This window comes from Pseudorca crassidens, chromosome 14, assembly GCF_039906515.1.
Source record: "Pseudorca crassidens isolate mPseCra1 chromosome 14, mPseCra1.hap1, whole genome shotgun sequence".
Lineage (NCBI taxonomy): Eukaryota > Metazoa > Chordata > Mammalia > Artiodactyla > Delphinidae > Pseudorca > Pseudorca crassidens.
In genome coordinates this window covers 12,039,908-12,063,816 of record NC_090309.1, presented here as the reverse complement: position 1 = coordinate 12,063,816, position 23,909 = coordinate 12,039,908, and the positions used below count along the sequence as shown (strand labels likewise).

The 23,909-nt window shown below is 38.6% G+C and overlaps 1 protein-coding gene and 1 long non-coding RNA gene across 4 annotated transcripts in view; one reads left to right on the top strand and one right to left on the bottom strand.

Moving 5' to 3' along the window:
• The window catches only part of ZC3H6 (zinc finger CCCH-type containing 6), a 53,080-nt gene extending 35,442 nt beyond the window's left edge, over positions 1–17,638 (bottom strand). Inside the window, exon 1 of one of the 2 annotated variants that reach the window (XM_067704388.1) lies at positions 17,235–17,638. In XM_067704388.1, the coding sequence (XP_067560489.1) occupies positions 17,235–17,266 (32 nt within the window). In that variant the 5' untranslated portion in view covers positions 17,267–17,638. The remainder of the gene's footprint in view (positions 1–17,234) is intronic. The other variant, XM_067704390.1, reaches the window with a different exon arrangement.
• Positions 17,639–17,643: 5 nt separating this feature from the next.
• LOC137205947 (uncharacterized) lies at positions 17,644–23,525 on the top strand. Of its 2 annotated transcripts, none has more exons than XR_010934381.1 (3): positions 17,644–18,039; positions 18,657–18,877; positions 23,246–23,525. It is a non-coding gene; the product is annotated as an uncharacterized lncRNA (long non-coding RNA). The 2 variants fall into 2 exon arrangements; XR_010934382.1 differs by having other exon boundaries at positions 23,083–23,525.
• Positions 23,526–23,909: the final 384 nt, after the last annotated feature.

The following is a 23,909-nucleotide window of genomic DNA, read 5'->3' as shown; positions in this document are numbered from 1 at the left end:
ACTGAATGACTGAATGTAAAATACCCATAACCCTTGCCATTACAGAACAGGCACACAATATCACCCTGTATTGACTGTGAAGTCAATGTTGTTTTTCTCCAGTTTCCATCATAAAATCAGAGGTATATGTCTATTTAGGTGGACTTGAAAATTTCATGTGAGGCAGGTTCAGCATACTGGCTGTTTTAATTTAAAAAGTTTTGAGCTTTCATAACACTATAATACCTATGGCCCAAGAAAAATGAGTGCATATATTCACCCAAGGACAAGTATAAAGAAGTTTTTTAACAGCTTTAGTCATGATGGTAAAAAACTGTAAACAACCCAAATCTCCATGAACACGTGAATGGATTAATAGTGTTTCATTTACATAATGGAATACTATAAAGCCAAAAAACTTAACTACTGTACTGCTACACATAATACGATGAATGTTACAGACATAAGCAAAAGAAGCCAGACACAAGGGACTACTGTCTGACTCCATTTATATGCACTTCAAGAACAGGCAAAACTAATCTATGGTGATGTGAGTTAGAACAGCGATTACCTCTTGGAGGGTTATAGCTGACAAAAAAGGAGTACTAAGAAGCCTCCTAGGTTGTTAAAATATTCTCTATAGATGGGTATGGTGATTACTACATATACACGTGTGTAAAAATTCATCAATTCTTAAAAATTCATTTAAGAATTGTGCATTTTACTGTCTACATGTAAAAATCTAAATGCAAACAACAACAAAATCTACAGGTGTTCATCCTTTCTTTTACCATCATTCTCCTCCAGTTTGAGCTCCTTAAATCATACCTTAAAACCACTAATTCATAATTAGCATTTTTGACTAGAGCTATTTAAATAAAATACTCAAGCTGAAAATGCTGCACATGATTATGTTCTACTTTACTTAAATTCTTTACCTGTGACATACGGGAATTTATATTTGTTATTAAACATAAAACACTGAAAGTTTAAAATTTTTTCTTTCTTTTCCTTTAGCCTCTTTATCATTTCAACATTCATACAATAACACATTTAAATTTGTAAATTTATGTTTGGTTACATAAAGGAGAGTAAAAGGAAATGAAGAACAATGATCCACACTTCTATGAGCTGCTTCCAATGCTTTAAAAAATCACCTTTGGGCACAGATGGAAAGCATGTGTGGCATAATGGAAAAAGGAGACTTAGTAGGAGGAAAACTGGATTCTAATTCTAGCTCTGTCAGCAAAATAAAATAAAGCTTTCTTGACTGAGCACCTACCAATGTATCAGATACTAATCCAGCTCTGTGAAAAATCAAAAATAGAAGAGATAATAGAAGTAATTAAGAGTGCTTGCCATTCTCTAGATTTTGAATTAACACTATTATGAAAGCTGTTGTGGTTATTAAACCCAAGATAATTTGTTTTTTTTTGTTTTTTTTTTTTTTGCTGTACGCGGGCCTCTCACTGTTGTGGCCTCTCCCATTGTGGAGCACAGGCTCTGGACGCACAGGCTCAGCGGCCATGGCTCACGGGCCCAGCTGCTCCGCGACATGTGGGATCTTCCCGGACCGGGGCACGAACCCGCATCCCCTGCATCGGCAGGCAGACCCTCAACCACTGCGCCACCAGGGAAGCCCAATTTGTTTTAATTTAATAAATAAAAAATAAAAGTTCCTAAGTCAACCATATATGGGTGACTTTTTATTAATGTAAAAATAGGGGGCTTCCCTGGTGGCACAGTGGTTGAGGACCTGCCTGCCAGTGCAGGGGACACGGGCTCGAGCCCTGGTCTGGGAGGATCCCACATGCCGTGGAGCAACTAGGCCCGTGAGCCACAACTACTGAGCCTGCGCGTCTAGAGCCTGTGCTCTGCAACAAGAGAGGCCGCGATAGTGAGAGGCGTGCGCACCGCGATGAAGAGTGGCCCCTGCTTGCCCCAACTAGAGAAAGCCCTCGCACAAAAATGAAGACCCAACACAGCCAAAAATAAATAAATAAATTTTAAAAAATAATAGAATGATTATGTCCTTTTTAGAAGGAGTCATATTCATGTCACAGACATGTACATAACCGTCCAGTTAATAAACAAAATTATCTTTAAAAGAATTTCTCTCAGGCATATCCATAAAGACAGTTAGACTAGAGGAAGAATGGGGAATGATTGCCAATATGTACAGAGTTTTTTTTAGGAGTGATGAAAAGTGTTCTAAAATTAGATAGTGGTAGCAGTTGCATAACTCTGGAACATCCTAAAAATCAGTGAATTGTATACTTTAAAAGGTGAATTCTATCTCAATAAAGCTGTCATTTTAAAAAATAATAAAATAAAATTTTAAAAGATTTTATCTCTAGATTTAAATATCTAGACTGGAGACAACTAGAGAAAATCATAATACACTGTAGTATAAATTAAAGACTCTGAAACTGGTCAATGCCCTCACTGTTCTTATTCTGAGGTAACTAGTCACTAAATCCTTACAAATTGATACGCCTCAATAGAGAATTCTACTTTTCTCCATTTTGATATTGTTGGCTATTAAAATAAATTAACCTGAACCATTCAGTCTTACCTCCACAGGTAGTGTCTGCTTTTTCTTTATGCTTGCCTAAAGGCTCCTGTTACAAGCTATAGATCAGAAACTGAGTCTTCTGGAAGAAACACAAAAGCCTCAATAAAAGACTATACAGGGCTTCCCTGGTGGCGCAGTGGTTGAGAGTCCGCCTGCCGATGCAGGGGACATGGGTTCGTGCCCCAGTCCGGGAAGATCCCACATGCCGCGGAGCGGCTGGGCCCGTGAGCCATGGCCACTGAGCCTGCGCGTCCGGAGCCTGTGCTCCGCAACGGGAGAGGCCACAACAGTGAGAGGCCCGCATACCGCAAAAAAAAAAAAAAAAGACTATACAAGTGCTCCTGATGGATGATATTACAAAGATATTACTCATGAACACAAGCTTCCTGGGATAAGCTGATAATGATCACTACAAAAAAGACATTTTTCAGAGTAGACAAGTTTATAGAAGTAGACTGCTTATCCTAAAACCAAGAGAACACAAATTTTCTAGATGCTTGAAAATGATTGCTTGTAGCACTTTTCATGCTTTGTTCTAATTCATCCTGTCATTTCTCCCTTACCATGGATGATAAATGTAGAGGAACTGCTCTGTACCAGTGCCCTGGCAACCCTACATGTCTCCACATAGGCCACACAGGCAAGGCTCAACCACAGGCTGACCTAAACCTTAGCAGATGCCCTGTGGTCCCCCCGAAGTATGGAAAGATAGGTGCTGCTGCAAGGCTATTTCTCACCCACCTCCTTATTTCGTGGGAGGCTGCTATAAGGCAATTTCTCACCCACCTTCCCTGCTTCCGGTGAGGACTTAGATTTTCCACCTTGCCCACTCCTAAGTGTACAGCTGCAGGCTGAAAAAAACTGCATAGCTGCAGTATGGAAACTGTTCCTCAGCAACAAGAGTGCCCTACCACTCACATTACCTATGATCCTCTGGTCTCTTTGATTTCAGTGTTATCCTGTAGGACAAGGGACACGAGAAGCTGACCCGATGCTGATATTGAATTTGTCGTCTATGTATGAAATAAACTCTCTGAATCTTACTCGCTGAACCTGTAAGCAGGTGTCACAAAAAACTTGCTTGGGTCTAGGATTTGCCCACACCTGCTCTGATTGTTTCCCTCAATCTGTATAGCTTATGTGTGATCCTCTTGATTAAGCCCTAACCTAACTCCCTACCTTATACCTCCCAAACTAGGTATTTCCCCTCAAGGAAAACACTGGCTGGCCATATTGGGGTCATGGAAGAGCTACCTAACTTGAGTTTCTGTGCTTTTATCCCAAACTGGACCTTGAACATTTACATCCTAGATGGTTTATCAGCATTTGTTTCAGAGAGTTTGTCTTTACAAATTACCAGTGGTAAAATCTGGATACCTACCAGCCTTCAAATCACTTTTTATCCTTATCCTTTACCCAATACATTCTTACACCCTCTGGAATGTACTGGTTTGCAGAAACTCAGCTTATCCCTTTAAAATGACTATCTACAGCCACGGCAATTTTCACTTGGTTTGTTTTACTCCCCACGCCTGTCTTAGAACTTAGTCAAAGTCTCAACCCAAATACAAATTCCTTCAGGAATGGGATTTTGTACAAATATATGGGCAAAATTATATATTTTAACTAGCCTAATAGCCTTCATAGTCCTATGACAATCTTTGCAAATTTTGTTTAATTCTATGTATGTTATCTGTACCCCAGAGATAACAGAATTCCTTTGTTACTTTTGTTACAAGTAATTGCTCTTTTGTTTTTAAAACTATATGTGGCCCTTCTAATCTTTATTTCCTGAATCAACAACATGGTTTCACATATTTACTTCATCAAAACCTAACTTGCATATATAAATAAAAAGTATATATAACAATGTAATAATTAGACATTTTTAGGTATTTCCTTCCTATCTCCTTCAGGAGACCATGCTTCTCTGGGAGTGTCTGAAGGGACACTGATCTCCCTAGAGAAAAAAAAAACAAACAAAAACTGTTGCTCCCTTAAAGCTAGAATCCTTAGGGCTCTATCTTCAACTAAGGGGGTCATATAACTTGGAAAAATATATCAAAAATGTGTTGTTAACATTGACTGAAAGAATAAATAATACTGTAAAGCCCTAAAAGTACAACAAACTAAAGTCATTGATCCACGTGGTTGTAGATCACAGCATGGCCCTGGACTTCTTCCTGGCAAGCCAAGAAAAATATACAATATGGTTGATACTTCCTGCTTCTTATGGAATAATTCCATAAGGAAAGTTGACCAATCTATACTCAAACTAAAAGACAACTTGGCTATCAAATGTGGACTCAGCAGGAGCCTTAACATCTAACCTCCTGGTCAAGTGAGGAATCTTTGGTCATCATTCTCAAGTGCCTTCCAGTTTCTCCTTTTAACAGTCACGGCTACTCTTACTTTTCTTTCAATGCCTGGTCTCCAGAGTCAGATATGCTACTGCACAGCTGTTATTTCATGAGATGGTACAAAAATTTATTTTTATAACAGAAGGAGAACAAAGGGACTCAGTTAAGCCAAGGCCTTTTTAATCAGAGTTCCTACAAGATCGTAGCGTACACGTTAACTTGCTGTTTACGTGAGTAGGACAAGGGGAGACTGTTAAAGCTCTGCCAAGTTCCCAACATGCGCATACAAAAAAAGTGCTGTGTGTCCTTGAGCCTAACAGACACTTTCATATCCCTCCTCAGACATCGTCATAAAGCAATGCCTGTGCTTTTGTGACAGAAGCAGAAAAAAATCAAAAGGAAGAATTTCTATTTCCCAAATGAACCAATCAGAACGTAATATCTCGAATTCCTCCCAATATGTAATAAACATTTTATACTCCTCTTTATCCCTTCCACTTTCAGCATGGAGAGACCCACTGAACTTGTTTCTTAGCCAGCAAGCAGATTAACAGATTAATTTTGCCTTTTTTTTTAAGGTTCTGATAGAGTTCTATTATTCCTTGGAAGCTATTTATAGAGACTTTTATTGAACAAACTGTAAAATATGTAAATAAATCACAGTTAAAATTCTAAAGCTTAAAACAGTGCTAAGACTAAGATTAGTTTACATAGCGGCATGCCAGAAATCCCGGACTAACTTCTAGATGTAAGCTGCAAATTTGACCCTGAGCTTTAGGAAACAGGATAAGGTATAAGACAACAGTGCTTTTAGGACAAGAACAGATCAGTTGCTCAAGAGAAGCACAATTTTGTTTCTGGAAGAAGGGAGAGAAATTTCTCCTCTGAGTCCTTATAAATATTATCAGATACAATGGGCAGTACTTGATACAATGGACACTATCTTCAATAGTGTCCATACAACAGTTTATCACTTACAGCATACCCCAATTTGAACCAAGGGCATGATGCCAAAGTTGAATTGAGAAGAAGCAATTATATGAGGAAACAAAGTAATATTGTCCAAGTACACAACTGTCTGGTGTTCTGATTTAATCCAGGGATGAAAACCACAGCATCTAGAGCAGCATTTCTCAAAAACTATATGTTTATAAGAATCTTCTGCCCTCCCAGCAAAAAAAAAAAAAAAGTGCCATTCATTCATTTAACGTATTTATTCACTACTAACTGGGGATACGATGGTAAACAAAAAAGACACGGCTTTCTTCTCTCATGAAGTTTTCAATCTAGTGATGGCGGAGACAGACATCAAAGAATCACACAAATAAATATAAAATAACAACCATATACGAAGGAGGTAAAAGTGCTACGAGTGTACACAATAGGGAAAAGTCATGTCAGGGAAGTCTGGAAGGCTTTCCCTGAGGAAGTCATGAATGAACTGAGATGATGAGTTAGCCTAGGAGAATAGGGGTAGGGAAGGGCCTCTGGCAGACAGAGAAAATAGGATGAGCAAAATTTCTTTGTATGAGAAGTGAGGCAGGAACGGAGACAAGGCCAGTGTCACTGGATCATAGAGGAAAGGGGAGAAGCTGGTTCATAATTATACTGGAGTGATGGGTGGCACTAGATCATGCAGGGCTTTGGGCATGTTTGGAGTTTATCCTAGAGAAATGAAAAAACACTGAACGTGTTTTTTCCAGGAAAGGAGGCATTGTAATTAGATCTCCATTTTGAAATACAAATTTTGGCATTGTAATTAGATCTCCATTTTGAAATACAAATTTAATTGAGAGTGAAAAACAGATCTAGAGGAGAGACAAAACAGATACAGCAAAAGTAGGATGCCACTGCAACAATCCAAAAGAAGAATGGAACAGATATGGAGATGCTGATACTAGACGCACTCCACTCGAATACAATCACTCTGTTACTGATAGGAATGTTTTTTCTCCAACAGTGTTGAGGCAAAAAAAAAAAAAAAAATTAGCTGAAAGCTACTAATATCGAGAAATGAATAGACTATTATCTTTCAGGCAATCCTCTGTGAATATTACAAACATTCCCATGATTTATACCTTTAAAATGTCACCTCATTATTGCTGAAGTGACCATTCCTTTGAATTGGGTCAAGATTTCCCTTAAAAATAGTAAGGATATGAATGAATAATATGTTAATATTCTCTATCATAGCAGCACGTAATCCCAATCATTTAAGCCTCAAATTATTCAAAGAAGGCATTATAATTACCTGATGCAGTAATGAATGTATCAGTAGCATAATAAAGAAACATCTAAATTCAAGCAATGTAACTTCCTGGTGAACTTCCCAGTATAAATTTTGTGCAGAGTACACCATGAAGTTATTAAATTAAAAACCTTTTGAACAAAGAAAAGGAGTCCTTAGAGGGAGATTTATGCTTTTATTTAAACACATTTTCAGGAAATAACAAAGATTAAAAACAAATGATCTATACATTCAACTAAAGCACTTGCAAATGGGTAAACTGAAAAGAAGAGTGAAAATAATACATAAGAGGACATAAATCAACAAAATAGAGAAAAACAATAGAGGATACAAATAAAACTAAAGGTTATCTTTTAAAGAAGCATTACAAGTCCCCATTTACTACAGTACCAGGTTGTCTTAGTCCTGCAAGCATTCAAATCTAGATATGAACAAACAGAAAGTGTAAATGATTCAATTTTAGCTGTAGTAAGTTAACTCTGTTTCCCCATAAAGGCCAAAATATTGCCTGGAAACTTTCAAAAGCTTGGGGCCATCAGAGGATTATGGATATATGACTTAAACAAATAATTTAAAAATATTCCTCAGGGCTTCCCTGGTGGCGCAATGGTTGAGAGTCCGCCTGCCGATGCAGGGGTATACGGGTTCGTGCCCCGGTGCGGGAAGATCTCATGTGCCGCGGAGCGGCTGGGCCCGTGAGCCATGGCCGCTGAGCCTGTGCATCCGGAGCCTGTGCTCCGCAACGGCAGAGGCCACAACAGTGAGAAGCCCGCGTACCGCAAAAAAAAAAAATTCCTCAGCAATTTTTCGTCTATACTTTTCGTCATCTAATTATTTCACTATTTGTCTATCTTCAATTCCAGCTAATGTGTTCATGATAAACTAATATTAATTCTGAAGTAAAATAACATCTCAATCCAAATTGGTAGTCAAAAAATAAAATTATTTTTATATCATCATATAATACGATTGTCAACAATTACTGAGCACTTACTAGGCTGCCAGGCATGTTGGGTCAGTTCATTTTACCCTCATGTTAACTCTATGAAATACAGGTGACCCTTGAACAACATGTGGGTTGGGGTGCCGACCCTCCACGCGTAATTTATAGTCGGCCCTCTATATCTGAGTTCCTCAAAACCATGGTTCCGTATCTGCAGATTCAACCAACCCAGGTTCGTGTAGTACGTAGTCTTTCCTATTGGGAAAAAAAATCCAAGTGGAAGTGGACCCAGGCAGTTCAAACCAGTGTTGTTCAAGGGTCAACTGTAACTATTATTATCCCCATTAAACTGGTGAAGAAAGGAGACAAAAAGCTTAACTACCTCTGCTAGTAGATGACAGAGCTAGAACCCAGCCTAGGCCGTCTGATTCCCAGGCCCATCTTTCTTAACCCTGTTGCTATAATAGTCACAACATGTGTTTAGTCTTAGGAAGAAAGTGCAAATAGCTAAACCCCTTAATAGTAGCTGATATAGAGATTAAGAATCATACCAAATGGTGGCTAACACATGAGGGTGTTTACTGTAAAAATTTTTTCAACATTTTTGTATGTTTAAAGTAATAAAATTTGGGGAAAAAAACTTCATCAACACATGATTTGGGTGGTATTTTAAGAGATGATACAGAGAAACTTGCGGTCTGGAAGTTGCATTTCTGACACGTAAAGTAAATGTGCTATACTCCAATAAAAATTAATTAAAAAAAGAGTAAATGTGAGTTACTTAAATTCCACAGGAGTTATTTTAAGATCTGTCAGGAAACAGAGCTACCAGGCTAGACCAGTTGGATTGATGATATAGGGTTTTCTTTTTAATGAACAGTCTGTTTTTAAGTGCTCAAAGGAAAATTTTTTTATTGAACAGATTAAAAAAAAGACTCGATCAAATCATGAGAGCTGGAAAATGGGTCTCCCTATTTCATTTCAGGGTTCCAAGCAAGCTGATAAAAAGGGGTGCAGTCCAGGTAACCGCCTACCAAATGAAATTCTCTACATCAAAGTCAGAGAGGGGAAGAAAAGAGAGGAATGTTGCAAGAAACGAAAATTGCTATGTTATTACTAAGGCTTGCCATTCAATTAAAACAAGACGGGGCTAAGCACCAACATCCAGAAAAGAATGTGTAATACTTAATAAGGTAGTTGGCTTTGACCCAAACCAAAATCAAACAGGCAAAAAACCTCTCTTATTTAATGAGGACCCAGGGCTCTGGCAAAGTGAGGTCACCTGAACCTGGAAATTAAAGTAGGAGTGTTAAACAAGTAACCAACAACAGATTTCTTAAAAGGACTATATAATGCTTTAAACTTGTGATATGTTAAAACTGAATACTTAAAAATAATCATAGTAGGGCAGAAGAAGAAAGGTTCTAGAGCCAGAAGGATGTGGCTTCAAATTCTGTTTCTAGGTATATAACCTTGAACAAATGATCTCAACCTCTAATATTCAGTTTCCTCAACTACAAAATGTAATGAATCAATTTACCAGCACAGAGTTAAGGAGTAAGTGAGATAAAGTTAGGTAATTACTTAGCACTGTACCTAGGAGACAGCCCTCAACAAGTTTCCTTTCTTCTTGTGATCTACTTGAAATACATGCATTTGAATAAAATGGGTATGCTAGACTACAGGTACTTCCACAGAAACTGGGAAAGGTTATAAATCCAAGGGGCATGGATTGTAACGGGAAATTTCTCTTATTTTCCTTCAGAGAATAACAATGAAAAACTATCTGAAACAAGTAGAAGCAGAAAGGAATCTGGGGTAGACTAACTTTGGAGTCTGTTCCTGAGGGCATTTCTACTTATCATTAAGCAACACCTAGCAATGACAGTCTGTGTGAAAGCTTCCATATTTCCAAAGTCTCCTGAATGCAGCAAGACACAAGATGGAGTATAATACCTAGTATTCAGAGGGATTATGATGACAATACATATTCATGATGATTCTAAGTAACTAAGAAAAAGCTAAATCAGTAACTATTTAGTAAGACAGGAAGGCATGCCATGTATTTTAAGAGTTCCTTCAAAAAAATTCACAAATTTGGTTTCTGATAAAATCTTTGCTAATGCTTAATTCCCTGCCCCCATCCAATGCCAGCTAGAATAGGTACTGCTGTGTATCAATTTATGAAATTAAATTTATTTAACGCATCCTTAAACTTGTATGTTTAACATCATGAAGGAAAACCATACTATTCCTCAAACATCCTTTATGCCATGAGCAGAGACTATAACATAATTAAAACTGAATTAGCTTGCCATAGTTTTTTTTGAGACTACATTTAAAAAATTCCTTTTTTTTGGCCCCGCCATGTGGCTTGCACGATCTTGGTTCCCCGACAAGGGAATGAACCCAGACCACGGTAGTGAAAGCCCAGAATCCTAACCACTAGGCCTCTCCCTAAAATTCTTTTTTATATTTCATTCACTATCTTTGCTATCTCACTAAGCTAAAATTCATTTACTTTCATTCCCTTTCAATTTATCCTTTTGATTTAGGTCCTCTGATGTTGACCAGAGAAGCTAGAAATCCAACTGAAACGAATCTCAGCAAATAAAACACCCTTAGAATTTGAAAGCCAGAAAACAATCTTCTAGGCATCATGATATCAAAAGAAAAGTTGAAGAAGTCTTGAATGAATCTATAATGAGCTGGGTAAAACTGCCTGTGACCCAATAATATCCAAAAAGGATACTTGGTATATAAGTGTCCAATATCCCAAATTAACTGATAACCACATTAACTATAATATGAGGAACTGGGGCTCCAGGATTTGGGGAATGTGGTGGGAGTATATATATTGTTTAAATCCAAAATAGGCTTTGCCTGAAGTATCCAACTAAAGTACCTTTCTTCGTTCTACCTTGGCCTGCTTCAAGTCAGCTCTGGTATCCCTGAATGTGACATGATCAGGGATTGTGTGATCATTAGTTTAGTGTAACAAGGTCATATATTAAAAGGCTGTATCAAGTGAATTTACTGTTAGTATCTGAATATTCACTTTCCAAGTTAAGAAGATATTTTAGGTGCAATTTAGAACTAGAATCTCCTTGTGTGCTTTATATATTGACAATTTATGAATTAGATGAAGTATAAACGTACATTATTAATGCAAGAGAAAAATGTCACAATTGATGATTATGAAAGCTATTTTACATACGAATTTTCAAATAGTCAAATAGTGTAATAATATTGCAAGAGTTAGCTGATGACTTTAGAAAGAATATTATATCCTTTTTGAACTGACAAATAATTATAAAAATTTAAATAAAAAATGCAAAGTAGAATAATAGAAATTATGTCATAATTCTAACTTTGTTCAATTATTGGCATACTAATATCGACATCATTGAACAAAATAACTTCTAAAGACTATGTTTAGTTTTTAATTATTTAATTCCATAAATCTTTCAAGAAAAAAATGCCATTTGGGAGTTCACATCTTTTATGGATAAATGAAAAACAGAATGTTAACTTTGCTACCTCAAAATTTCATGAGGAGAAAAAACTCCAGTTATGTGCAACGTAATCAATCATGTTTGCCCCAGAGAGTTAAAAAATATATAAAAAAGAAAACGTTAGAGGAAAAAAAATTCCCTCAACTATCTTGAATTCCACTAATCTCAGTTGAAAATGACCCTCCATTCACTATCATGTGCATTACAGTAATCACAGGAGCACCTAACAAGAGGCAGTGCTGAAAATTATTGTTACTGTACTGTAATGTCCTATTTTAAAAATCAGATCTCTAAAATTTCTAATAATAAATTGAGGGACAATATTTCAGATTTATTCACATATTTCAAAAGTTTAATCTATGGCTTCAGCCCTAGCGTTAGTCAAATACTGGTTTTCACACTTGGACATTTGGCATTCGGGGAAAAAAATGGTGTGTGTGTATATATATATATATATATATATGTAATATATATATAAAGTCAAATATGTAGGTATTTCTAACTTAGATGCGTTATTCTATTTCATTTTCATTTGCTTGCACAAAACATAATTTTAAAACAGACTCCTATGTACTCCAAGGGTGTAGAAAAGAAATCAACCCACAACCTCCTTTATAGGCCAAAGAGTAGAGGTTATAAAGAACTTAACCCCACACACAAGTACCAGTGAGCTAACATTTTATTGTCAGCTGCAAGTATTCAAGGAAAATCCAAGCAAAGAGGTAACGGTTCTTCTGACCTCTTACGAATTTTCAATGAATTCCCTTAACAGTTTGAAACTTGTGTTTTCTATAGTTAAAAATTTGTAGATTTAAGTTAATTTAATTGATTTCATAATCCCTTTTAAAATAATGTGAAAAAAGTAATATTCTTTATAAATTCCATTTTAATGTTTTAAGATTTAGAAAAACCCTTTGTCATATAAGATGAATTTATAATGAACTACAATGAAATTGCCTGTGATCAATACCTCAAAAAAAAAAAAAACTTTTAAGTGTCCCAAATCCAACCCAGCATCTGCTATCAGATTTCCTATCTTTATGACAAAATGGAGGCAACATAAAGAGTACTGAAACCGAATGCCGTAAGACACAGATTGTGCTTCTCAGCTGCTTAGCCACCTTGGTCAAGTTATTTACCCTCTAAATCTATTTCCAAAACTATAAAATGAAGACATTAATATCTGTTCTTTCTATATGGACCAAATGAATTCAAGTACATTAATTATAAACAGCAACATATGTATAATATTGAGTATCATGAATTCTAAATCTAGGTTCTTTATTTTTGTACCACTTTTATAAACAGATTGTTATTTTTATGTGGTTTTACGTTATAATTTTAATGATAATTAACTTAGGACACCTTAAAAACTCGTTTTACGTGAATAAATTGGCATTCTGATATACATATACATCCTCATGTGATGAAGATGTCTATTCTACCATAAAAGTGTGGGCTCTGGAGTCATTATTTGAGCTCCCACTGATTTACTCTGTGAATTTTGGAAATTTACCAATCTCTCCTTTACTGGAGTCAATGCCTTCCCTCACTAGGCAATTAGTTAATTTATTCTTCCAGTTTCATTGAGATATAATTGACATACAGCACTGTGTAAGTTTAAGGGGTACAGCATAATGATTTGACTGGTTGTTTGTAAAACCAGACATTGTGTAGGAAATCAAAGTGAACTCTGATGTAAGAAAAGGCATCTGCAACTTTTTAAATGAAAATTATTGACTTCTTAAAGTAGGAAGGGAGATTGGAAGTAATCTAGTTCAACTACCTCATTTCACAAATAAGAAAAATAATCATGAAAAAGAAGAGAGCATTAACCAAGCTAGAGGAAAAACTAGGATCACAACCAAGGTTTCATTCAGAAAACGGAGCTCTCTTAAATATACCACATTTCAATCCCAAACAATTCAAGAAGTAAAGGCTAGAATTTACTGGATTACTTCCCCATGCAAACTTAATGAAGAGTTAAAACTAACACTGCAGGTAGGAGTTTGCATTCTGGATTCTTACCTAGGCTCTATCTGTGGGATCTCAGAGAAATTACTGAACATTGCAATACGATATTACCTCATGGGATTAATGTGCGAATCAAAGGAAAGCCCTGTTACAAATGGAAAGTGTAATCATCTTCTTCACCCTCACCTCTTCATACTCTCCCGTGTAAGGTTTCAATCGCTATGTGGGGGAGGGAAAAGAAGGGGAGGGAAAGGAAGGGGAAATATAAACTACTACAATTCTGACTAGCTGGAGTTTTGGTGATCTCGGTTTACATGAGGAAGGAAAGCGGGGAGAGGAGGGAAAGAAGGTGGGAAGGTTGTTCATCATGGGCAAAGAATAACTTCCTCCCAAAGGAAAGTATTACCCATACCTCCTATCAGACTCTGAGAATCACAAGCTCTCATACTGATCATGTTAAAATTATCCTTTTCCCCAGTGTAGGCCCTTAAAACTTTTGACCTTTAGCATATTTCAAAAAATATGTAACAATTACCTGGGCATATATTTATCTTTCCTTCTCAACTGTATTGTGTCCAGAGCAGGGCCTCATACTATTTAGCCTTTAAGAGTTATCTGTGAGTTGTTTTAATTAGGTCAACATCCAGCTGAAATATAAAGCTAGGTGGCTGGAGCTGTGCCTAAGAGAACTGGCTGAAAGGGAAGAACTGAATGCAAAGAGAGACAAGACCTTTATCTCCCTTTGACTTGCTCCAACTCCTTCTCCACCTCTATTAATTCTAAAGATCTATGCATAAGTCCTCTTCTAACAGTCTACATAGTCACAAGTTCATTTATAGGTATTTTTATATTAATAACACTTTATAAAAATACAATGTTTTCACTCCAGGCATGAAAATATTTAAAGGAAAGTACAAATGGGTATTTTTTTTTAAGTTAACTAATTTGGCAAACAAATCTTATGCAAAATGTTCACCATATAAAACACGTACAAGAAAACAATTTTTTAAAAGAAAAAATTGTTCATTCTGTGAATTTCCATTTACATGTAGAATCTCATTCTCATGTAAACCATCATAGTAATATTTTAATTTGTATAATTATAGCAGTTGTAAATAAAAATCATAGATTTAACTTTTTTCCTGTATCTTTTTTTCCAATATCTTAATTTTCAAAAATGACAAAAAAAGAATATCCTTGAGACAATGCCAAGCTCCAAATACCAGAATTCATATATCTTCTCCATTTAACTCATCGAAAGTTTTATCACAGTATAAAGTAACTATAGTATGAAAGCACAGAATATTTTGGGATTCCACAGATTAGTCCATTTTTTCCCAAATTTCTTAAAAATTACCCAGGGAGCCCATTAAAAATACAGATTACCACAATCCTCCCCTAGAGATTTCTTTTCCCACCTAGAGATTTTGATTCAGTTGCTCTGGACAGGACAAAAATCTTTATTCCGCAAAGTGATTCTGATGATTAGCTAATATTGACCTAGTATAGTGGTTCTCAATTTGATACATGTTAGAATTACCTGAGGAGCTTTAAAAAATCTTAAAGCTCAGACCAATGGAAACGATTTCAACATTTTTTAAAAACCTCCCCAGAGAAGGTTGAGAACCACTGATCCTGTAGAAGTCGAAAAATTCTTATACAACCCTCTTAACAATTAAGAAACTAAGCCTGCTCAAGTTCACAAAGCTAAGTAGTAGCAAAGCTGGAGCCAGAACCATTTCTCCTGAATCCTAGTTCACTTTGTTTTTAGATATAGTTGTTTTGTTTTTCATGTAGGTTGACTTAAAAAAGTGTGAAAAAGATAAACCTTCTTGCCTCAGAATAATACTGTCACTTAACAAATGGATAAATTAAAACAGAGCTAATCTTTTTGCTTCAGAAATCACCAGAAAATAGTTTTCTTACTCCTAATATAAAACAAAAAAAGACTAAATACACTACTGCTTAATCCCTACTTCCTATCGCCAAGCTGGTTATATATCTTACAAAGAATTATTTAAATTTTTATTTTTAATTTCTAATTCAGTATTTTAAAATTTCAAATTCTTTTTAAAGTCCAGCATCACAGTTCCTTACTAGAAAATTCGATATCTGAATTTGGCAACATGGTTGCTTCCTTAAGTAGAATACATAATTCTACATATTGAAGTTTCTCTGTGAACTAACAGAGAACAGATTTCCTTCTTTCACACAAAAGAATGAATTTTAGGCTGCATTAGCAAAACCCCATCATTGGTTTGTCCACAGATACTCAGAGTGGGAAACTTCGCAGGTTATTAGTTAACCCATTCCAAGAATTTTCTCATTTTAATAACAGGATAATGTAAAATAATCATGAAAAATGTGTCAAGTGCAAGCTTACATACCCATAATTTTTTTTAAGAGCATTTTTGACTTTCTAAAAATTACGACACGTTTAACTAACTTGCCTTCTGGCCGTCTACATTTATTATTACGGTACCAAGGTTGTTAAAATAACATTTTTATCCCTCTCAAAGTTGCCAGATATTTCGATATTTCAAATTTCAGTAATGTTTGTGATTTCTGCTTTTGGATTTAAAAAAAAAAAAGAAAAAGTGTTTGGTATACTTTACCAAAGCAGGTCACATTACTTCACAGGTAAAACTTCAGCAATTTGTATACAGCCTAGAGTACAATGTATACTTCTGATTAATGCTATTCACAAGGGAGTAACTGCCGGGTTCTGGACCTTTTAAATATTCTAAATAAGAATCAGATGCAATGGATTTTGTTCCAGCAATTTTAATGAATGAAAGCCCACCCTTTCTCTTCTAACGATTAAGATGGATATCAATATGAATTCAAAACCTAACCGAAACTTAAGGATGCTACTTGCGCTATTTAAAATAGTAAATACCCGCAAACCGTTAAACGGAACGAAGAATGGGTCTCTTAAGCCATAGTAAAGATAAAAAATCAGAATCTCAGTTAAATGTTCAAATGATACATCACAGCATTTAGAAAATCGGGCTAGACTGGACAATCCATGGAGTTTTTACTTTAGGAGAGATCTGTGCTACACTCAGGTTTGCAAAGTCTAACTATTTTGTGTTAACATTTGAAACTTGCCATTTCAAATTGCGAGGGGTAAGCCTGTACAGATACACGGCCTTTAGGAGCTGCTTAAAATTTTCCTAGAAAAAGACCGAAAAACCACTCATGTTTATTTTTAGGAGTGTACTAGGGTAGTAGTCAAATAAATCACCAGTTATTGACAATTCTTGGCGGGTCCTCGTCGGACGGGGACGCCGGGCCCCGCACCGGGAACCGCTTCCTCCGAGCGCGGGCTGGACCGCAGCCCCGAGCCGGCGCGCGGGAACCGCCCGGCGCCGCCGAGCCCGCCCGGGGGCGGGGGGCTCGCACGTGCGGCCGGGGGCGGGGCCGGCCGGGAAGGACCCCGCGCGGGGAGGCGGGCGCGGCCGGGCCGGCCTCCCCGCGGCCGCGGGCCCGGGCTCTCCATCCGGGCGCACGTCATGGGACGGACGGAGCCACACAGAGACGTCTAAGTCATGCAGGAGGCGCGCGGCCCCGGCCCGCTCCCGCCGCCCCAGACCCCTCCTCTCAGCCGACAGAAAGACAGACAAGAAGGGTTCCCGACCTGTCGTGCCCTGCATGTTCAGAGTCTGTCATGTTTGGTCAAGAACGGGGCGGGGCTGGAGGGCAGGTCTGCGAGGCCGGCGGCGGCGGGGCGCGGGGAGGATCCCTGCGCCGCCTGCGGGTACCTGCTCCCGGCCGCCGCCGGGAGGTGACGAAGTGGTAAAAACTCACGGTTACTAGTGAGCGACACAGACACAGACTTTCCAGTCTATTAACAACCACGCCAGAGAGGTGGGGCTCTAACTGCAAACACTGGGCCACGGCCCCGCGCTGCCGGCGCTGCCGCTTTAGTCTCTATTCGCCGCCGGTGGCTGAGGCTTGGGAGCGGGCGGGCGGCGCGCAGCGACGCGGGGATTTGGACAGTGGCCGTAACGGTGATTTCTCCTCACCAACATGGCGGCACCCGCGACAGGCGACTCGGTAAAATGGCGCCTGCCGCAACACCTAGCCCGGGACTAAAGGGCAGGAGAGATTCCTCCGCGTGCCGCGGCCCTTGCCCAGCCCGCCGGGGCCGAGCGCGGCGCCCATTGGAGGAGACGCCCCGTCAATCACCTCCGGGGGCGAGCTCTCACGCTTCCCCTGCGAAGCGGCGGAGGAGGCAGTCTCTGATGGCGATGCCGGGCGGCGCTTGTAGTTCAGGGGGTGGGGGTGGCGTTCCGCGGGACCTGCGGTCCTTCCGCGCCTCCGGGGCCGGTCCGCGCCGGTCCGAGGTTTTCCCTGCGAGACGACGCCTCCCAGTGATGGGGAGTTTCAAACGTGCCCTAACAAACGGGCCCTTAAAGCCAGCGGTTGTGAGCCCGGGTGGGGTAATAACTCGCGGCTGCTGGGTCGTCATTTATTCTTTTTTTTGAGTCGTCATTAAAAAACAAAAAACCTTGGTTGCTTAAATAACGGGGAAATGTACTTTCTCGTTCAAGGTTGTAGCGAATGTCTCTTTTTGTAATGTTTAATACTCAGAATCACGTTGTGAGGAAAACTTGGCATGTAACTTTTTCTGTTATTTAATACTAAATTTACCTACCCGGTTGTTAATAATGACAGAAAAATCGTTAAAAGAATCATAGGTTTTCAATGATTTCATAAAAACGTTGATATGCAAAATACATACGAATATTTTATAAATAAAAACAACTAGCTATTACATTTCTTTGCACTTATGAACGTGATCTTCAGAGAAAGAATTTTTAATGACAACATTTTGGCCTGTAGTGCGCTACCTTAGTTTTGAAGGAAGGTCCTTGTTTTTTATTAACGTGATGGATTGATTAATCCTCTCAAATATCTGACTTCCTTTGAGTAAATGTGTTTTGCTGATGCATAAGTGCAGTGCATTTAGAAGCAAATGCAATTAGATTAAATTTTCAATTAAAAAATGTGGTTATGTGTATTGAAAAAAAATCGCACTTCTTTCTTTTTTTCTAAGTTGAATGCAGCCGTTGACAGGAGATGTACACTGATGGATAATTCTGGAGGCACCTGCCACGTTTGGACATAATACATTTCTAGGAAACTTTCAAAAGCAGCTATATGAGCGTTTGGAGTTGCATTAGAATCTCTACTTTGTCTCTTGTAGCTGTGTTACTTAGATCTTACTGTAGCTAATTAGGAGAGACATTTCTTTGCAGTTTTCCGAGGACGTTTGAGGTAAACAGTTGCTGTTCCTTCTTTGCACTTCAGTTTTTCCTCTCCCCTGTATCTGGGGGCATCAGGATCTCTTTCGAACTTTAGGGTCTTTGGTTTACTGTGGTGTGGAACAATGAATACAGTTCTCCCTAGATGAAAAGCCTCCTTCCTAACCCTGATGCACACCACTTAATAGGGCATCAGGCCCTGGTCTTTTCTTTTCCCTTGGGTAGCTGAAAGGGAGTGACAATGTGGGTGGTATGGAGGGCGGGGGGTGGTGCTCCTTTGAAGCTCTGTGTTTCGAATCTAAAAGTGCTCAGAGATGTTAGATAAAATATATTTAAGTTGAGGGCTAATCCAAGCTCAGCATTCCTCACCTTTAACTGCCTAAATTAAGAAGGCATGCATTCATCACAGATTAAAACAGATCATTAGTTTTCAACCTCGTAAATGTTACCTAACATTGAAAGATGGACCATAAGAACTGCAGAACTCTCTGTGCATAACAACTCCAGGGAAACCTCTGCCCCAAGAGATAGCTATATTCTAGCATGACTTCTAGCAGCATAAGACCAGACCCTTAGGAGGACTCCCACCTCCCATTAAAACGCCCGTCTGAGAAAGCTCAATGCTGCCAGGAGAATTACTGTTTGTTCTCGCCAACACCTGACACAGGCCCCTGCCCCCTGTACTTTTGTTTCTCCTCCAATTCAGGACTGTCTTTCTCAAGGACCTAAAAGCCATTCCTTTGAAATGTAATCATCAGGAAGATAAGAGCCTGTCTCCCAGTCTCTGGCGGGGGGTGGGGTGGGGTGGGCTTTACAAATAAATACCTGTTTTAATCACATTCTTCGGAAATTTTCCAAAGAAAAACAAGCACCTGCATATTAGCCCAGGCTTTGCAAAAGTGCTTTCAAAATGTTGCCTCCAAATGAGTTTAAGATACTGACACAGATGGCAGGCTCCATCTCCAGAAAAGACGGCGGTGGTCCCTTCTCTAGTTCATGCTCTCTGATAGCCTCAGATGGAAAAGGTCAGGATTGGTCCATAATACACTTCAGGTGTCTGTCTCAGACATAGAATTCAGAGGTCAATGAGTCATATCAGGGGAATTCCCTGGCTGTGCAGTGGTTAGGACTCCCAGCTTTCACTGCTAAGAGTGAGGCTTCAATCCCTGGTTGGGAGACTAAGATTCCCAAGGTCCACAGTGCAGAAAAAAAAGAAAAAAAAGTCATCAGAACTTCCTTAAGCCTGTTTCTTAAATACTTGACTCCAAATTCTTTATTATTCTTCCCCAAAGATAATGAACTCAGAGGCAGCTCTCAGCAGTTGTGAAAGCATTTTCTGATGCAAAAAACAAAAAAACAATAGTCTTTATTTTAGGATATCACTTATGTACACCTGCAGTAGAAATGTGGGTTGGTTTGTTTGTTTGTTTTTTCCAGTAGTAGGAATGGTATGTGCTGAGCTCTATATATCCCTGACCCTCACCTTTTAATCTTAGAAGTATTGATTCACTGATTTGTTTATTCAGCAAGGATTTATTGATCATGTCAGTATGCTTTAGATATTGTGCTATTTTCTGAGCACAGAGTTGTGGATAAACTACTTGGGACGTCTGTTTTCATGGAGCTTAGCGTCTAATAATTTGCACTTGTGAAGTTTGCATTTATCAAGATACTAATTGGGGTCACGGGTGCTTACTCAGTTAAAATTGAACTTGACTGCATATAATGAAAACTCAGCTATATGGCTTAACTAAAAACAGGTTTTGAGTTTCTTTAATAACAATATATCTGGAGGTAGGAGTCCAAGACTGATGCAAGTGCTCACAGAAGTCATTATAAACACAGGCTCCTGTTGGCTTCTTGCTCTGAAATTCATAGCCCAAAGCTTTCATCCTTAACTTCTAGCTCAACTATCATGTGTTCTAGGGCATGGTCTATATAATATCTATTCTTTAAAATGTATTGATGTTTTATGTACATGATTAATTTTTATAAATACTCCATGCATGCTTAAGAAAATATAAATTCTCTCAAATGTTCGTGATTCTGTTTCAAAAAAGTTTATTTTTTATTTTCTCCTCCCGTGAACCTCCCAAGCTGCCCCCATCACAAGCCCAAGACACCCACCATGGACAACATTTCAAAGTAGCAACTCCTCCCGCAAACTCCACCATTACCCTTGGATCCCCAGTGGTTTCTCACAATTTTCTGTTTCTTGTTACTTTGTTAATATTTTACTCTATTTGCTTTAGTGTACTACTAGTTATCTATATTTCCCTCTATCCATCCATCAATCCATCTAATTTTTTGACACATTTACTTGTTTTTTCTGTGGCTGATTTAAAATTTTTCTCTACTTTTCTGCAGTTTCACTATGATGTGTCTAGGTGTGAATTTCATTTAATTATTTTGCTGGGTATTTGTTGAGTGTCTTGATGTGTGGATTGGTATGTTTCATCAATTCTGGAAAATCATAGCATTTTCTCTTCAAACATTTCCTCTGCCTTGTTCTTTTTCTCTTCTTGTGATTAAAGTTAATTATATTTAGACATTTTGAGTTATTATTGCTATTTCTAATAGTCCCTTTCATAGATTCTTTTTTTAAAGGTGGGGAGGTCTCTCTGCATAGTTTCTTCTGACTTGTCTTCCAGTTCACTAATTTCCTCTTCCACCCTGTCTAGTTTTCTATTAAAGAGTGTCTTATTAATCAAGGTTCAGTCAGAGAAGCAGAATCACTAAGAGATAGATAGATTTACAGGCAGTTGGTCTTATGCAATTGTGGGAACTGTTTAAAATAATCTCTGTAGAGTTTTTGTCTGAGTCTAGAACTTAAGATCTTCAAGGCAAGGGTTCAGGAAGGGAAGTTGGATGTAAAGAAGGAGAGTAGAAATGAACTGGAATCCTTAAGGACAAACTAGAACCTGTATTAGTCTCTCACCACATCCAACTTTTATGATGTGGGTGCTTTGAAGGAGAATCTTGTGCCTTTTACCATGGAGCTAAACATACCTTGCCCAGAATTTGGAGAAGCTAAAGGAAGATCTGTGACAAGGTGTGTCAGCTGAAGGTCTGATTGTTGCCCCATTTCAGCAAGGTGAACTAGCAGATAAATGATTATGTGCATGTGTTGCACCAGCATCTGTCACCCCTGCAGTAACTTCCTGAGTATAAAAACAATATGACTGCTGTTTCACTTCCACCTTCCAAATTTTGTGCAAAAATCTCTCTGATAGCCCATTCTAACTGGAAACATGCAAGGATAGGAATCCTGTAAAACGTAGAGCAGCCCAGCCGAGATGACACACTAGAAAACCACCAAGTACACACTTTTCAACTAGGCACCCATATGTACCACTTTAACTCATACTTAACTTCCATCCAGAATAAAAACAATAGCAAAGTCATGCCTTTGCCTATTATGATGCAGCTACACAATGTTTAGCCAAAAACATGTTAACCCTTTCCCCTAAAAAGGATAAAAACTCTCTTTTCCATCTTTGGGTGATGTTTATTCTTCTAGTTTTTCCTTTAGCTCAGTCACACTCCTTTCATATCAAATATTTGAGTAATGAGATATAAAGTTAACTACTATTAATATATCATGTGTTAGTAGGAGAATGGGAGGGGGAAGATTTCATATATTATATAAAATATACATATTTATGTTTCACACACATGTATGTGTACACATACACATATCAAATTGAGGATGAAATATTCATAACCACTACAATCATTTTTGCTACTGGCCATTTGGGAATTAATCTACCACAAACATGTACAGCTTTTGATAGTCTTTATCTGAAAAGTCTAGTATCTGATGCCTTTGCAGGTCAGTTTTTCTTGCTTGATGATTTTGCTGTGCTTTTTGTTTGTTTGTTTGTTTGTTTCTTTAGCGGTACGCGGGCCTCTCACTGTTGTGGCCTCTCCCGTTATGGAGCACGGGCTCCGGACGCGCAGGCTCAGCGGCCATGGCTCACGGGCCCAGCCACTCCGTGGCACATGGGATCTTCCCGGACCGGGGCACGAACCCGTGTCCCCTGCATCGGCAGGCGGACTCTCAACCACTGCGCCACCAGGGAAGCCCCTGTATTTTTTTTTTTTAACCTATCACTTTAATTTCCTTTGGTTGCCTGGTTATCTTTTGCTGTATGCTGGACGTTTTATGTGAAAAAGTATGTATGGTAATAATTTTTTTTTTTTAACTTGGGATCTTAGCTCCCCGACTGGGGATGGAACCCACACCCCCTGCAGTGGAAGCATGGAGTCTCAACCGCTGGACTGCCAAGAAGTCCTATAATTTGAGTTTGGAAATACAGCACTTTCCTCCAATGAAAGGATACTAAAGGTAGCTTAATTCAATTTTCCTCTTAATTTTTAGTAATGATTCATGTACAAAAGAAGGTGACTGCCAATAATAGAAACAACAGGGGAAAGTACAACTTCTCTGGGGAAGATGTCTGGCTTCAAAGAACTTCCGTTGTCTTATCTGTGAAGTGGACCCTGATTCCTGCCAGGAGTCAAACAGTCCTTCACTAAGAGAAGCAAGTCAGGCTCTCTATCATTGGTCCAACCTACCTTGTGAGGGTTTTTTCCCATGATTCCCTTATACTGGCATTACATTAAGCAAAACTAAATAATTCCCCATTTTTCAAACTGTACTTTATTTTCCTGCCTTGACACATTTCTCTCCACGTGTGATGCCCATTTAACTTCATCTCTTCTAATGGAAATTACCTCAAGACCAAGCTCAAATATACCCCTTTTAAGAAGCCTTCCCAACCAATGTGCTTTTTTCTCTTCTGAATCCTCTTGGCACTTAGTACCCACCCTTTTTTCCCCCAACTAACCCTAGGCATCTTCATTTCAGAAAAGCCCCCTATCAACTGTATTTTTTTTTTTTTTTTTTCGGTACGTGGGCCTCTCACTGTTGTGGCCTCTCCCGTTGCAGAGCACAGGCTCCGGACGCGCAAGCTCAGCGGCCATGGCTCACAGGCCTAGCCGCTCCGAGGCATGTGGGATCTTCCCGGACCGGGGCACGAACT